This window comes from Erinaceus europaeus, chromosome 3 (genome assembly GCF_950295315.1).
Source record: "Erinaceus europaeus chromosome 3, mEriEur2.1, whole genome shotgun sequence".
Classification (NCBI taxonomy): domain Eukaryota; kingdom Metazoa; phylum Chordata; class Mammalia; order Eulipotyphla; family Erinaceidae; genus Erinaceus; species Erinaceus europaeus.
This window is the reverse complement of record NC_080164.1, coordinates 118,460,266-118,477,276: the sequence shown is the minus strand read 5'-3', so window position 1 is coordinate 118,477,276 and position 17,011 is coordinate 118,460,266. Positions and strand designations below refer to the sequence as shown.

Sequence of the window (17,011 nt, the reverse complement as noted above, 5' to 3'; positions counted from 1 at the left end):
GTTATCACTGGGACTTGGTGCCTCCACTATTAATCCACTGCTCCCAGTGACCATTTTTTCTACGGAATTTGATAGGAAGAAGAGTAACTGATAGCGGAGGCTGAAAGAGAGAGAGAGAGAAAAGAGACACCTGTAGACCTGCTTCACTGCTCATGAAGCTTCCTCCCTGAATGTGGGGAGTGGGAGTACAACCTGTGTCCTTGAGCTTGGTAATGTGCATGCTCAATCGAGTATGTCACCGCTCAGCCCATCTGGAAGCTCTTGTAATGTACACCAGAGTCTGTCTTCTTCCAAATGTAGACAGCGAGCAGGGGCCAGATTTTGTGGGTGCACCTGTGCACCCGTGTCTTGGAGACCCCTCCCCAGACATAGAAAGTAGAATGGGCTGACCTGTACCCAGTTCTTTAGGAACTTTGGGAGCCACCCCATTTCCCATCTTCCTCATCGAGATTCTTCATGAGCAGAAGAAACAAAATGGGGGGGTATACCTGGTAGAGAGTACACAGTACCATGTGTGAGGACCCGGGTTCAAGCCTCTGGTCACCACCCACAGGAGAAAAGCTATATGAGTGGTAAAGCAGTGCTGCAGGTATCTCCCTATCTCTATCTTTCTCCCAATTTCCCATGTTCCTCTCAATCTCTGTCTCTACCAAAAAGAAAAAATACTAATAACCACCTGGAGTAGTGGCTTGTCATCCAGGCACTCAGCCCTAATAATAACCCTGGTGGAAATAATAATAATTATTATAATTATAATATATATATGTAAAAAGAAGCAAAATAGAAAAGAAAGCCACAGCAAAGGAACACTGCTCCGCTGCCCATGAAGCTTGCCCTGACCTTGGCGCTGGTGTTGGTACTGGCTCTCACCCAGGGAAGCAGCGAAAGTAGTAGCTTCAGGAAGAACACAAGTGAGTTTCAACAGGGGACAGAAGTCTTTTTTTTTTAATCTTTTCAAACATAAAAACCATTTTTAAAAAATTTTTTTAAATTTTTATTTATTTCCCCTTTTGTTGCCCTTGTTTTTTATTATTGTTGTAGTAATTGATGTCGTCATTGTTAGATAGGACAGAGAAAAGTGGAGAGAGGAGGAGAAGACAGAGGAAGAAAGAAAAACAGATACCTGCAGACCTGCTTCACCACCTGTGAAGCAACTCCCCTGCAAGTGGGGAGCCGGGGGTTCTAACCGGGATCCTTACTCTGGTCGTTGCACTTCACGCTATGTGCGCTTAACCCGCTGCTCGGGCTTAACCCGCTGCACTACCACCCAACTCCCCATAAAAACTATTTTTAAAAGCCAAAAATTGGGGCTAGAAGATGGCTCACCCAGTAAAATGTACACTTCCCCTGGGTTTAAGCCCCCAGAACCACACAGGAGCACCATACACAGCACCAGGAGAGAAGCTCCATGACTGGAAAGCAGTGTTGCAGTGCTGTGCTGTCTCTCTCCTGGGGAGGAGAAGCTTACTGAATGCCACGGAATCATGCACATGGAGCCCTGATGCCACCCTCCCCCCAAAATATGTCAAAAAAAAAAAACCTTCTTATTACTTCTCTAATTGTCATATATAAAACGTTTGTGCTATATTACTAGTAAAGGGCATTATGAATGGAAGTGGCTGACAAGTCAGGATTTAGGGACACTTTGAATGGGACGTTTACTTGCGTTAACAGAACCTACTAACACTGGAAAATGCAGGTTCCCCCACACACTCTGTGGAGCCTCCCTTGAGGCCTCAGAAGCTCAGGGCCCAGAGGCCAGGCGAGCCCAGGCTAGACCACTGGGCTGCTCCTGGTGAGGGGTGGGGGGTGTGCCCTAGGACAAGCTCTAGTGGACCCCATAGCACACACTCGCACATCTGCTTACAACTAGCCCTTCTGTCAACAGATGACATCATAATCGATTATTATAAATCAGTGCTGCAGACAAAGGAGCACAGCCACTTGCTATGCAGAGGAATAAACAGAAACAGTGAGGGAGACGCTGTCCCAGAAAATAAGGAGCTCATGCCATCAAGCTGACTAGTCTAAATGGCTGCCAGTGAGGAAGAGCGTCTAGAAAAACCAGCGAGGCTACTCTCTAATGAGGCCGTGGGAGCTTGGCGTGACCTGGATTGAAGAGAAAAAAGACCAAGCGAAAGAAAAAGCAGAGCACGGTCACACTAGTGCTGCAGACACAGCAGAATCACAACTGAAAACCCAACCTTCTCTCCCTGCTCACCAAAGACTTAATCTCTACCTTCCACAAATGGAGCTGAAGTCCAAGCCTAAGAAACCAACACCGAGATGTAAACAGCATGAATGCTGGTGGTCACACAGAGATTCTTCAGACAGAATAAGGGGGAAGGAGAAAAGCAAATCAAGTCAATGCATTTTACTTTTCTATCTCTATTTAATGGGATGTCCATGAATGAACCTTGGGTCTCGGGCTTGCACAATCCTACCGAGCTGGTCCCTGGTACAATTTTTATCATTTATTTTTAAAACATTTATTTGTCAGTATTTATTTTATTTTTCATTTATTGGGTACAGACAGAAATTGAGATGGAAGGGAGAGATAAGGAGAGAGAAAGAGATGTGTCTTTCACACCTGCAACACTGCTTCATCACTCACGAAACTTCCTCCTGTAGGTGGGGGGGGTCGGGGCTTGAACTGGGTCCTTGTGCACGGTAACACATGTGGTCAACCAAGTGCACCCCCACCACCTGGCCCTATCATTAATTTTTTTTTAGAGAGAGAAGAAAGAGAAGTGAGACATCTGAGCTCTGATCCAGCATCCCTGGAGCTCTCACCTGGTGCTCCCAGGTGGTGCTGAAGGTTGAACCCAAGGCCACACAATGGAAGGTATGAACTCTGTCCACTGAGCCCACCTCCAGGGCCAAAGCCAATACCCTTTAAATATGCACAGCACCTGTCATGAGTAAAAGACAGTAGACCTGGGGAAGTCAAATTCGTCTACTAGCTTTCTGTCCAGTCCTTTCTCGTGACCCTCTCCCACCAGGCTGCACCCCCCCCCCCGCCAAATCGAGTACTGCACCTCCATGTGACGCCCTCAATTATCCCTGGGTGTACACACAGGTGTGCCATCAGCTTGGTATGACACATGCTTGTGCATACACACGCCCACACGCACTGAAGTCTTACTCACACCCCGACACCCACAGGCAGAATGATTCCCACCCCACTCTGCAACTTGCCTCTCACTTCCTTCCACAGGGCTCCCTCAAGCTGAAGCCTAAGCATCTCTGCCCTTTCCACTCATACGACAAGCACAGCCCCAATTCCTGAACAAATACATACTGTAGAAGTTGTGGTCTATACACACAGTGGCATACTACTCAGCTGTTTTTAAATGATGAGGTCATCTCCTACACCTCATCTTGGATGGAACTTGAAGGAGTCCTGTTAGTGAGATGAGCCAGAAAGAGAAAGGTGAATATGGGATTATCCCACTCACAGAGGGAACTTAAGAAACAAGAACAGAAAGGGAAAATGCAAAGTAAAACTTGGACAGGGAGGTGGGGGTAGATACTGCACCAAAGCAAAAGATTATGAGGGGGGGGGACAAAAGGGGGTAGGACGACTTTGGGGTCCTGGGGCATGATGGTAGAAAAGGACCTAAGTTGGGGGTGAGTGTATTCTATAGACACCTATTATTATGGCATGAGAAACTGTACCCATGTGTCAACAACTATCCTGTAAACAATTATCTCCCTAATAAAACTGTGTGTGTGTGTGTGTGTGTGTGTGTGTGTGTTGGAAATAAGCATATAAACAGTGGTTAGTTCAGAGAGGACACCAGGGGAAATGTGTGAGGGTGGATAACCTAGTCACAGACCAGATGGATGACACTCTTGAGCTCTGAACCCCACTGCCCAGGTCCCTCCCCAGGAAACACGGCACATACGTTATCACCTCAGGTGACAAACAGAAGTCTGGTTCCATGAAAGGGCTGGGATTAGACATAAAGGTTCCAACCAAAAGGTCCCCTGGAGAGACAGGGAGGACTGAGGACATAGACGCTGGCCAGCCTTACCCTATCCCAGAGGCCCCAGCGGCCGCCCCCACCACCTCACCTGGTTTGTTGCCTTCCCTCTCATGGCCCAGCTGGCCCTGGGTGTTAAGGCCGCAGGTGTATACCTCCCCGCCCTCCAGCAGGAACACTGAGTGGTTGCCACCGCAGGCCACCTCCTTCACGCTGCCGTCCGAGATGAAGCCACACACCTGCGGCTCAGCCACGACACCCTGCAGGCTGGAGCTGATGCCAGGCTGGCCCAGGGACCAATACCCCCAGCATAGCATTGTTCCCAGCCTTCAGGGAGTCATGCAGCCTGGAAGAAAGGTCAAAGTGAAATAAATAAACAAACAAAATAGCATATCATAAGGTGGGCCAGGCAGTGACACACCCAGTTGAACACACACTCTACAGTAAGCGAGGACCTGGGTTCAAGCCTCTGCTCCCCACCCGCAAGGGGGGGGGGGCAAGCTTCATGTGTGAGGCAGGTCTGCAGGTGTCTCTTTTGCTCCCTCTCTACCTCCCCCCTGCTCTCTCAATTTCTCTGTGTCCTACCAAATTACAAAACAATAAATATTAAAAAGGTATACTATCAATGTGAGAATGATGCAAAAGTGTCATTCAACTCACAAAAGATGACTGGGGAAGCCACACCCAGTACAGTAAATTTGGCCCAAAATACGAATAAGGAGTGGCAACTCATTCATTTATATTTTAGCCTCCAGAGCTATCAATGGGGTTGAGTTCCTGCATGACTCCACCACTTCTTCTGGCCATTTTCCTTTTCTTCCTGGTAGAGGGTGATGCATAGGAAGGGAGCAACAGAGAGAGAACAGCAATCACATTAATGGCTTCTTCACTTTAGGTGCTCCTGTGTTGCAACCAGGGTCTCAAACCCAGGTCCTTGATAATGTGTATGCTCTACCAGGTGACTAATTTATTTATCAGCTGGGTTTCGGGAACTCAACCCAGTCACTAGATGAAGACTACCTGTAATATAATTGAGCAGTGTTGAAAGCTGTTGTGTTACATTTATGATGCTATTTGTTTCAGGAAGAGCTTTTTAAAAAAATATTTATTTTCCCTTTTGTTGCCCTTGTTTTTTATTGTTGTTGTAGTTATTGTTGTTATTAATGTTGTCATTGTTGGATAGGACAGAAAGAAATGGAGAGAGGAAGGGAAGAAAGAGGGGGAAAGACAGATACCTGCAGACCTGCTTCACTACCTGTGAAGAGACTCCCCTGTAGGTGGGGAGCCAGGGGCTCGAACCGTATCCTTGAGCCGGTCCTTGTGCTTTGCGCCACCTGCACTTAAGCCGCTGCACTACTGTATGACTCCCTGGGAAGAGCTTTAAAGAACTATTTCTACAAAAAGGTGATTTCTGTAAATGCAGCAAACAGTCAGAAGGTGGTTTGCCAGCAACTGATGAGAGGCCCGAGTGCAGACTTGCAAAGCGCAACAGCAACAAGACCTGAAACTATGCTCAAAAAGATTCATGGCTGAGGCTCTAAAGTCCCAGGTTCAATGCTCCCCACTACCACTAGCCAGAGTTAAGCAGTGCTCTGGTAAAAATAAATAAATAAAAATAATAAATAAAGTAAAGAAATAATTTCAAAAAAAAATAGGATAAAGGATCTTGGCAGGATTTCTAAAAGCAGGACAAACTTGCTATCACTAAAGTCCCATATTTACACTTTTCCTTTGTGAAGTGTAGAGTAAAACAGTAACAGCAGCAATAAAATAACAAAACAAAACAAAACAAAAAAAGAAACTATGCTCAAGTCTTCACTGGTGGGCCCTTCATTGCCACGCCCTCCTAGTGAGTTTTCAGCTGACTTAAGTTTAAATCGTGGAGCTGTTAGCTTCTCTCAGTCCCCCTCAGCTGGCCCATATGTTAGTAATTCATCACTTGAAACAAAGAGTAATTCATCACTGTGCTGCCTAGTGACTACAGGCCTGAGATTGGGGACTTTCTCTCTCCTTTAACCACCCAGTCTGATTTTAGTCAGCTTAAATAGAGACAACAGCATAACTTCTGCCTCTCTGATCAACCAATTTTTGGCTCTTTGGCCCAGAGTTTTACTACCTTTCAAAAAGACACGCCTTTCACCCAAAACTTAAATCTTCCTGCCTACCAGTTGTACCCCAGAGGGATGGCAGCAATCAAGAAGGACAAGCATTGGTGAGGAGGAGGAGAAACTGGAGCCTCTTCCATGGCCACTGGAAATGGGAAATGGTGCAGGTGTCTGGGGGAACAGTCAGGAAGCTGCTCAGATGGCTGAACACGAACAAATGTTACTGTAATGACCCAGCAGCTCTGTTCCCAGCTCTGTATTCATGAGAGTTGCAAACATATGCCCATGAGACTTTACCCAAATGCTGAGAGCACTCTTATTCATAATAGCAACAGGTGGGAAAAAAACCAAATGTTCATCGGTGGGTGAAAGAATGAACAAAGGGGGGGAGGTGTGTCCTTACAGCGCACTATTCCTGATAAAGAGACTTACTCTTTGAACTCTTGAGGTTGAGGTTTTCGGGAAAGGCATGAGAAGGTCCACAATAAAATTTTTTTTTAAAAAATCTTAATTGACTGCCTCAACCAGAAAGTCTTCTTCTTCCCAAGATTTCCACTCTTTGTCTGGACTCTAGAACAAGAAGAAGAAAAAAAAAAATCAAGTTTCCATGTTATTTTTCAGTTCACTGCAGCCTTGGGAAGTGGGAGGAGAGAGAAAATGCAAAGGGGGAGATGGCCGTGTATTTAGAAAGACCAGTAATATAGAATCATCTTGTAATTTGATCTTTCTCCCCATACTCAGTTGCGAGACCCATAGAAATGTTCTCTCTCCATCTTTATGTGGCATCAGCATGTAGCTTCTCTCGTGCTAACAACCACAGGAGCACCATGATACCCATGGCACCACAATCAGTGTGCCAGGAAGCATTCTAGCAACACATCAAATACACCATTGCTATTCCCTCTTCATGACAAGGCACTGAACAGTATGCCAGTGACTAAAGAAGCTACAGGACATAGAGCCCATGGAATACTACTGTGCAATCAAAAAAGATATTGTGTCCTTTGGGACAAAGTGGATGGAACTGGAGGTGATTGTGCTTAGCAAAATAAGAGATGAAAGACAACTACTGGATAGTTTTACTCATGCAGAATCTAGAGAACTGATACACATTGGGGGGGGGGGGGACTCAAAGCAAGTAAACTCTCTAAAACTGTGAAAACTATAGTAGTTATCTTTGGGAGATGGGCATGGGACATTTCTCATCTGATATCTAAGGAAAGACAGCCAGACCACCAACAGTGTTGGAGCCACCCAAGCACAAGTCCTGGTGGTCAAAAAAAAAAAAAAAGTACTTATTAAGTAAGCTGTCTAATAAGCACACCTTTGCTCGTAGCAGCTATTCATAATTGCCAAAGAGCAGCAGTCTAAATGCCCATCGGCAACTGGATAAAAAAGTCATGGGATCTTAGGAGCTGGGTGGTAGCACAGCAGGTTAAGCACAAATGGTGCTAAGTGCAAAGACTGGTGTAAGGATCCCTGTTCAAACTCCTGGTTCCCCACCTGTAGGGGGGTTGCTTCACAAGCGGTGAAGCAGGCCTGCAGGTGTCTGTCTTTCTTTCTCTCCCCCTTTATGTCTTCCCCTCCTCTCTTGATTTCTCTCTGCCCTATCCAACAACAACAACAATAGCAATGGCAACAATAATAACAAGGGCAACAAAATGGGCAAAATGGCCTCTAGGAGCAGTGGATTCATGGTGCAGGCACTGAGCCCCAGCAATAACCCTGGATGCAAAAAAAAAAAAAGAAGAGGAGGAAGTAGTTATGGGATCTCTACTCCCTGGAATACTCCTGCAATCAAAACAGATGATACTGTGTCCTTTGGGACAAAATGGGTGGAAGTGGAGGTAATTAAGCTTAGTGAAATAAGAGGTGAAAGGCATAGTTTCACTCATACATAGAATCTCAAGAACTGAAACACATGAACTTGAAAAAATAAATTAATTAACAGAAGTAAACAAACTGCCTCGGGGAGTCAGGCAGTAGCGCAGCAGGTTAAGTGCAAAGCACCAACGACTGGTGTAAGGATCCCGGTTCAAGCCCCCAGCTCCCCACCTGCAGGGGAGTCGCTTCACAGGTGGTGAAACAGGTCTGCAGGTGTCTATCTTTCTCTCCCCCTCTGTCTTCCCCTCCTCCCCTCTCCATTTCTCTCTGTCCTATCCAACAACAATGACAGCAATAATAACTACAACAATAAAACAACAAGGGCAACAAAAGGGAATAAATAAATAGATAAATAATATTTTAAAAATTTTAAAAAAAACTGTCTTGACAACTTTGTCAGCCATTATCATAGTTATTGTTGAGGGTGAGGACAGAACTTTGGTGGTGGCTGTGGTGTGGAACTATACCCTGTCATCTCACAGTCTTGTAGACCACTATTCATCACAAATTTAAAAATGGCTTAATGAAAAATAAACAAGTTGTTTAAACAGAAACAAAGAAACACACCCAAATAAAGTGATGCATCAATGGGTTGATCAGAGACTTAGTGGAGACTCAATCAGCCCTGTATTTCCCCAGAAGCAGTGGCTCAGAATTAACTGATCACTCAGAGAGACTTGATAGAACATATCTACTGTGAATTGTGAGAACAGTCTAGCAACTTTCATTTTTCTTGCCTCTGTAAGACTGTCTGAACTGAGTCTTGTCACCTGAAATAAGACACCAACAGACAGAATCCCTAATTATATCATTCATGACGACCTAGAGCAGGTGAGACATGGTGGCTGTCGCTTTTCTGTGTGCTTTTCAGATATTAGCTCCTTTAATCTTCTGAGAGGCAGGTCACTGTAAGCAGCTCTAATTCCCAGATGAAGAAAGTGGGACAAAAGGAGGAAGAACAGGGAAAAGAAGGTGAGACCAGTGGAATGGCTTGGCGGCATCCCACAGCCAGGCGGCAGAGGATCCTGATGGAGCTGTGTCCCTGACCAGTGTACTGTGGCCAAGGGGCCCGAAAAAAGGACCGCCACAAAGTCAGACCTGCCTAGCGCCTGCTGTGCTGCTACCAGAACAAGACCCCACCATCAGTTGGCCTGACTGTGAGCTGCTTAGGACAGCAAAGAGAGGCAGATCAACTCCGTAACATCACTCACACTGTGTCTAGCAGAGTGGCCCAGCCACTGCTCATGATGAGCTGCCTTCCTGATCACTCAGCTGCCTCTGAGTTGGTACAGTGTGAGTCAGGCCTTGTGAGTCAGCTGGACTCTGGGTGCTGACCAAGGGCAATACTGGTGGGACCTTGGGCCTTCTATGAGAAAAGGGCAATTGTAACCCAGGACTTGGTGCAGTGGATAAAGCATTTAGACTCTTAAGCATGAGGTCTGAGTTTGAGCCCTGGCATCACATGTGCCAGAGTGGCTCTGGTTACCTCTCGAATCTCATTCTCAATAAATGTTAAAATATTTGTATTTATTAACTGGATAGAGAAAGAGACAAATCAAGAGGATGGGGGGAGTTAGGGGGAGTTGGAGAGGGAGAAACAGAAACACCTGAAGCAGCACTGTTTTACCACTTCCCCTACAGGTTGGGGCTGGGGGTTTGAACCTGGGTTCCTGTGCATTATAGCATGAGTACTCTAAGGGGTGCACTACCTCCCGGCTCCATAAATAAATCTTTTTTTTTTTTAAAGTAAAATTGTCTCTCACCCTCTATTGGGAGCAGTGGAGTGGCACCAGACCCAGCAATAAGCCTGGTGGCAAAAGAGAAAAAAAAAGGGGGCGGGGAATGCCTATCATCCTATCATTCCATCATGGGGACTATGAAGCGAGCTGGAGATGGAAGGACTGATGTAAAAAAAAAAAAAAAGTTAATTTTAAAAAGACAACCTGCAAATCCTCAGACAGTGCACACAGTGGACTAAGAAGTGGCTCTTGGTCCTTTGTTTGAAAGTCACAGAAACCCAAATTAACTGTCCAGGCAGCAGGTCTTATAATCTCAGTTAATCAGCTTTCTTTCAAAGCAGCTTAGGAGACATTACCTACATGGTGGGCAGGGCGGTGCAGGGGTTCTTTCACAGGAGGAGGGAAAGGCTGCCCCCAAGCTCTGCAGGCACTCCCCAAATCCTGGCATCAACTTGGAGCCAAAACTCTACATGCAGCGTTCACTGTGCTGACAGACTGTTCACTCGCCTGGTGTGTCCTACAGTCGAAGTTCCCACTCCCGAGGGCAGAAATTGCGCAGAAGGCAGCCAACTATTGGCAGTGCAGCTCCACCTGGGCTCTAGTCACTGGCTCCTTCCAGTCAGCCAGAGTTGGGTCCTCTGACCCTTTGAAGCATTCTTATTCCTCCCCCATGGCAGCCCAGCAGGTGGTGCCTGCTTCCCTACCCACTGCTAGGCATCTATTGATAGAATGACTGGAAGAATGACTTCTCCCCACCCAAGACAAAATACTGCAGCTGACTGTAGAGTCTGACAGGCTAGCATGAGTGAGCAGGGCTGTACACACAGCTGAGAGCAGCACAGACTGGCGGGTCTGCTTGGGAAAGTGAGTAGACTAGATCCAGAGAAAATGAAGACATATAGGATGAAGGCTGCACAGCAGACTGCACTCCCCGGCCTCTGGCCAGCTGTTCAGGACACTGAGCATCTATGGGCCCCTGTACTATACTAAGGACGGAAGAGGCACAGCTGCGTGACAACTGGACACAAAGCAGCGTCAGCCACAAGCAAAGTGTCCAGTATCTGCACTGTGCAACCTGCAGGCCCCGGGTGGCAATGCTATGGGAGAGGTGACAGCTTCATTTCATTGAAGGCTAATTTGTCTTCATTTGAATCCATGTAGGCACATATGGCTAGTGACTGTCTCACTGCACGGTGCAACAGGAATCTCGGAGTGAATGTCTTCCCAGGATGTGCTCTGGAATGTTCACTGCAGCACTGCTTAAAATTGATAAAATAAAAATGCAATTTCTGCCAATGAGAAGAAGAAAAAACTGTAGCACATGCACAAAACAGAAAAGTGTGGGCGCAAGGAAAAGTAAATGAACTCCATCTGCATGAATCAATGTAGCTCAATCTTTTGTGAGGCAAATGTGATAACCACTACACTATGGAAACTAGCTCAATCTTTTGTCAAAGAACTATTCATTATGAAGGAGAGAGAGTGAGAGAGGAAGAGAGGCAACCAGCCCTCCCCTTCCTTCTCCCCAAAGTCCTATTAGCTAAGCTATGTAACGAAAATGTCTAAGAAAAGCAAGTGATGACTTACTAAGAATTCCAGGGTCTTGTCCAAGTGAACAGGAGGTATGCATATTAAAATAATCCTCATGGAGCCAAGCAGTGGCACACCTCATAGAGTATATGTGTTACAATGCTCAAGGTCCTGGGGTCATGACCCTAGTCCCCACCTGCAGAGGAGAAGCTTCACAAGTGACAGGGCAGTGCTGCAGGTGTCTATCTCTCTCCCTCTCTTTTATATTTTATTTGTATTTATATATTTTCCCATCACTCCTATCACCAAAGTTCTGTACCTATCTAGCTCCCTATCTCCACCTTCCCTATAAATTTCTCTTGATCCATATATATATGATTATATATGTATATATATGAGAAGGGGAAAAATATTTCTCTTCAGTGATTTCTCTTATCCAGCTGCCTCAGGCTTATTATCTGCCTAGTCTGTGAAGGGCTGTAGTATCATTTCTGTCATATCCCAACTACAGAGAACCTTTTTGTACTCAAGTCTGCCAGCAATCTCATCAGCACACTAGACTCAAGGGGTGTAGGCACCACTAGGGAAGGCTTGTGTTTCTTTTTCTTTCGTTGGGTCTCCATGCCTGCACTAGAAATCCACTCCTCCTGGAAACTATTTTTTCCCTTTTGTTGCCCTTGTTATTATTTTTATTGTTGCCATTGCTGTTGTTGTTGCTGCTGCATAGGACAGAGAGAAATCGAGAGGGGAAGAGAAGACATAGAGGAGGAAAGATAGACACTGCAGACCTGCTTTACCACCTGTGAAGCAACCTCCCTGCAGGTGGAGAGCCAGGGCCTCGAACCAGGATCCTTACTCTGGTCCTTGCACTTTGTACCATGTGTGCTTAACACGCTGCACTACCACCCGGCCCCAGGCCTGGGTTTCATTTGTTCCCTTCTCTGACACTGGAGACTAGAATCTTATCAGGCTCAATAACTAGGAGTGGCTCAGTAAATAACTGTTGAACAGAGAAAAAGTATCCATGGGGTAGAGTGGTGGTGTATCTGGTTGAGTACACATGTTACCATGAGCAAGGACTCAGGTTCAAGCCCCACCTGCAGTGGTGAAGCTTCATAAGTGGTGAAGCAGTACTGCAGGTGTCTCTCATTCTCTCTCCTAATCTCCCCCTTCCATCTCAGTTTGTCTCCATCCAATTAATAAATAAAATATTAATAAAATTTTTTTAAAAAGTATCCAGAGAACACAAAACTCTTATCCAATGAGATCAACGCATACTTGTGTTCACTGCAGTGCTATTCACAACAGCCAAGAAAGAAAGAAAGAAAGAGGTCCAATCTCAGTCTGTGTGACTCAGCAGCTAGTCCTGTCTAGCAAAAGACTGATGTGACAGGCACTGGCTTACTATTAGTGGTACCTGGCACTGAACCTGGGACCTAAGAGCCTCAGGTATGAAAGTCTGTTGTACTCCCTGGCACTATCTCCCTGGCCCTACAGAAGACCTTTTTATCCTACCTCATTACTATTACTGCAAGCCAACTGCCTTTGTTTTGGGGTCTGGACTAAAAACTTTCCATAGGTGATTTAATTTATCCTTTCCAGTAGCTTTGGAGTTTAGCAAGATCAAGTCACTCACTGACAGATGGGCAAGTAACACAAAAGGAAGCTAAGTGGCAAAGGCAGGTAGACTTCAGATCCTATCTCAGAACCATGACGCTTTACCAGCTTGCAAACAAAGGAAGCCAGGCCACGCCCCTTCTCCATTTTTCTCAAAACAGAAGTTTAAGAAGGTGTTGCACAAAGCTGTTTCTTTTGCAGCCAAATGAGACTGGAGTACTGGCAGGCAGTGCACACCTCTGCCTGGCCCTAGGGGGGAGTATGAGGTGGTCTCAGCAATGAATCAGACCTTCTTCCCCTGAACATATTATAAAGTGGGTTCACTGGCAAGTTCACCTGGAGAAATGCAGGCCCCTGCCACCAGCCAGCATGGAGGTTATCTTACTAAAGAGGCCTTTAAAAAGCCTTTTGCTCCAACCTCAAGGCCAGAGTTTGACTCTCATTCCTCACCTCATTGCAGTGGCAACAGAAGCCATTCGAGGCCAAGAAGCTGGCCCTCCCAGAAGTAGCTGAAGCTGACCAGAAATGAGGTCTCCCACCCCAGGGTACACCTGGCTCTCCTCTCTCCAGGCAGCAGAAGGAGTCCCTCAGGCATTTGTGAAGGTGCCCTCCAGCACTTAAGCAGGCCTGAGTCCCAGACAGATCACCAGGCCAGGGGGTCAGCCATTACCTCCTGGACAAGATGGGGAAGCTGAGGCTGGGGAGAGAAGCCACTTACAACAGGCCACACACTCGGCTTCTGGACCAGAAGGCAGAATGGTCCCTCCTCACCTTGAGATCTGCTGGGTAGAGATAAAGACAGACATTAGCACAAGACTCCAGAATGCACCTTCAGGTTATTGAAAACAAAAAGGAGGCCCGGGGTTTGAACCTCTACACCACATGTGAGAACCACAGTAAGGAAAAAAGCTCCGGAAACAATGGAGCAGTGCTGTGGTGTCCCTCTCCCTCCCTCCTTTTCTAAAATATAAAGAGTGAAAAAAGCTGCTAATGATGATGATGGAGGAAAGGGAACTAAGTTGGGGGTGAAAGTGTTTTACAGATGCCTATCACAGGGAGATGAGAGATTGTATCCCTGTGCCAACAACTGCACGATAAGCCATTAACCACTCAATAAAGAGGAGGAAGAGGAAGAGGATAGGAAGAAGAAGTAGAAGTAATATTAGCCTCAGGGATGGTAAAATCTAGAATCATGCAAGCACAGAGTCCCAAAAAAAGACAGACACAGAAAGAGTGATGTGCCTATGGATAAAGATACCATTGAATTATACAAATGTGAGTATTTCCCAAGCCTTGTATCTAGACAGGAGTTTGATTAAATAGCAGTACAATAAACTCTAAATGACTATGAATTAGGTCCTATTTAAGTCTCACTTAGTCACATTTAAGACTGAACTAGAGACGTGGTCTTCAAAGGGGAAAAAAAAAAAAAGGTCCTGACATCTGCGGCTATAAAAGCAAAAATAAATGTATTTTCAATCTAATGTTTTCAGTTAAAGAGAGACTTTTGAAGAGAAATCCAGTGTCCATTGTCCTTCAGTTCTCCACGTGCGGTACCACCAAAGAGCTTCTTTTGCCACAACTGTCATGAAAACTTTCTCTTACTTCTCATATCCTCCTCCACTAAGAACAAGACTCTCAGAGAGGCATCATGCCAAGTGTCTCAAAAGAAAAAGTACTGTGCCGGTTCGAGCCCCCGGCTCCCCACCTGCAGGGGAGTCGCTTCACGGGCGGTGAAGCAGGTCTGCAGGTGTCTATCTTTCTCTCCCCTCTCTCTCTGTCTTCCCCTCCTCTCTCCATTTCTCTCTGTCCTATCCAACAACAAAGCAACGTCAACAATGGCAATAATAACCGCAACGAGGCTGCAACAACTAGGGCAACAAAAAGGAAAAAAAATGGCCTCCAGGAGCGGTGGATTCATGGTGCAGGCACTGAGTCCAGCAATAACCCTGGAGGGAAAAAAAAAAAAGAAAGAAAGAAAAAGTACTGTGGTCTAAGGCTATACCACCCTGAACACGCCCGATCTCGTCTGATCTCGGAAGCTAAGCAGGGTTGGGCCTGGTTAGTACTTGGATGGGAGAAAAAGTACTGTGCACTATCATGATGTAATCGTCCTATCTATCATCCTATATTATCATCCCATCTGAGTCTAGAAAATCTCATTCAATTTGGAGCATGCTACTTCCATTCCTGAAAGCAAAACTATCTAGTGTCTCCAGTCGCAGTGCAGAAAGTGTTTTGCTATGCACATCCTCAGATATTCAAACTTGCTCCCCAAAATGAAATGCTATAGCCAGGGGCCCCAACACCGTTCCAGCCATTTTATCTGTCTCTTTCGTTTTGAAAACAAAAACCCAGCGACATACTGAACCAATAAAGCTGCATGTTAGTTGACTGGGCTGCTTATCGGTGCCAAGAGAGGAGCTTTGCCAAAGAGGCTGCAAGCCTTCCTCCCTGATTCCTGTATTATACTTTGCTCAGAAGATTCCAGATGTCCATGGGTAAGACAATGACCTACTTTTGCTTTTAAGATGGGGTACCACATATTGGTCCCCTTTCCTGAATTCTAAGGCTAACCCCTCTGTACCTCCAAGGTAAAGGTTAGCACGAAAAGATAGTAACCTGCCTATTGAAACAAGAAGATATCTTCCCCCCGCCTTCATTCCACTTAAAAGGAAAAAGCCATTATTCATCCTTATCTCACTTTCTCCTCTTCAGTGTGTACTTAAAAAAAAAATACAGATAATTAAATTTGCAAAGAAAATAACAATAACCAAACTTACTTTTAGACTCTGGAAACCAGAGTGGCTTTCAGAGGAAATGGGGGCAGGAGGCTCGATCTGGTGTGATGGCACATTAACTTTGGTGCTGACTTGTGCACACTTTCTTAAAAAACTGTACTCCTAAAATTTTATAATGTTGTAAACCAACAGTAATAATAAAACATTTTTTAAAAATCAACTCACTTGGTGTCAAGGCACCAACAAAAGGTTCTAGAAACTGCTTATTGTACAAAAACAAAGCCAGAAGAGACGAGGAAGAGGAGGAGGAGAAGTCGTCTCAGATCGTCCTTCCTAAAGCGGTCCGCCTGCTTAACTCTGACCAGAAGGTGCCTTCCGAAGAGCGGTGCAGCGGCATCTGCTAGGTCACAGTGACCGCGGGGGTCCCGTGGAGTCCTCCCCGCCCCCCCGCCCCCCCCCCCGCCTCCCGAGCGGCAGCCGCGGGGTCTCTGCAGGCGGCGGGGCGGGAGGAGTCGGGCTGCGCGCGCCCCCTTCCCTACCCCTTCCCGCCCCCTGCCCGCGGCCGTCGGCCCGGGACTGCAACCTACGTGCCTGCACACACGCGCGCACGTGCGCCGCGCGCCCACCGGCCCCGCCCCGAGGCGGACTCGGGAGCCCGGCCCCCGAGAGAAGCTACTGGGCCGCACTGTCACCGCCGCCCCTCAGGGGAGCGTCCACGGCCCTGAGCGCGGAGGTGTCCCTGCAAAGCCGGCGGGGACTGGGAAGCACGCTGCCTAGGACATGGAGCGGGGAGGGGCGCCCGCCTTTCTGCAAAGCTCGTGGGGCGCGGGCCACCCCCGGAGCCCCCGCGCCGCGCCCCGACTTCCTCGCGCCACCCGCAGCCCCCCGCCCGCCGCGCCCGGGAAGGCGGCGCCACGCGGTTGTGGATGCCCCCCCCCACACACACACACACGGTCCCCGAACCCCGGCCCGTTCCCCACACCTTGACAGCCGCCCCCGGGGCGCCGCGGGGACTCCAGTCGCAGCCGCCCGCCGTCTTGGGCTCTCTGTCCTCGGCGTCACAATAATAAGGAAGTTTCCCCGCAAGCCTGCGGGCGGCGGAATGCACCGCGTGAGCGACGGCGCGCCCGGCCAATAGGCGCCCTCCAGCGCCGGCGCGCGCCAATGGCGGCGAGGGGAAGGCGGGGGCTCGCAGCAGGCGGGAGGCGGGGAGAGGCCGGCGGGGGCGGTACGGTGACAGGTTGGGCTGCGGGGCCGGGGCGGCAGCTGCGCGGGTGTGGCGGCCCCGCCAGGCTCGGTGCGCTCGTACCGGCGCGCCTTCCTGCTCCCGGCTCCAGGCTCCAGGCTCCCGGCTTCCAGGCGGGAAGTGGGCGGGACTGGCGAGCCCTGGGTGGTCCACACTCTGGGAG

The 17,011-nt window shown here is 47.5% G+C and overlaps 1 protein-coding gene across 7 annotated transcripts in view; it reads right to left on the bottom strand.

Annotated features, from left to right (window-relative positions):
- Nucleotides 1-16,707, bottom strand: part of HERC3 (HECT and RLD domain containing E3 ubiquitin protein ligase 3) — a 109,854-nt gene extending 93,147 nt beyond the window's left edge. Inside the window, exons 1-3 of one of the 7 annotated variants that reach the window (XM_060187796.1) lie at nucleotides 16,585-16,707; nucleotides 13,532-13,640; nucleotides 4,078-4,332 (exon numbers count right to left, since the gene is read on the bottom strand). In XM_060187796.1, the coding sequence (XP_060043779.1) occupies nucleotides 4,078-4,303 (226 nt within the window). In that variant the 5' untranslated portion in view covers nucleotides 4,304-4,332; nucleotides 13,532-13,640; nucleotides 16,585-16,707. Of the gene's footprint in view, nucleotides 1-4,077; nucleotides 4,333-6,523; nucleotides 6,674-13,531; nucleotides 13,644-16,565 lie in introns of those variants that run through there. The other 6 variants (XM_060187799.1, XM_060187798.1, XM_060187801.1 and 3 more) reach the window with 6 other exon arrangements.
- Nucleotides 16,708-17,011: the final 304 nt, after the last annotated feature.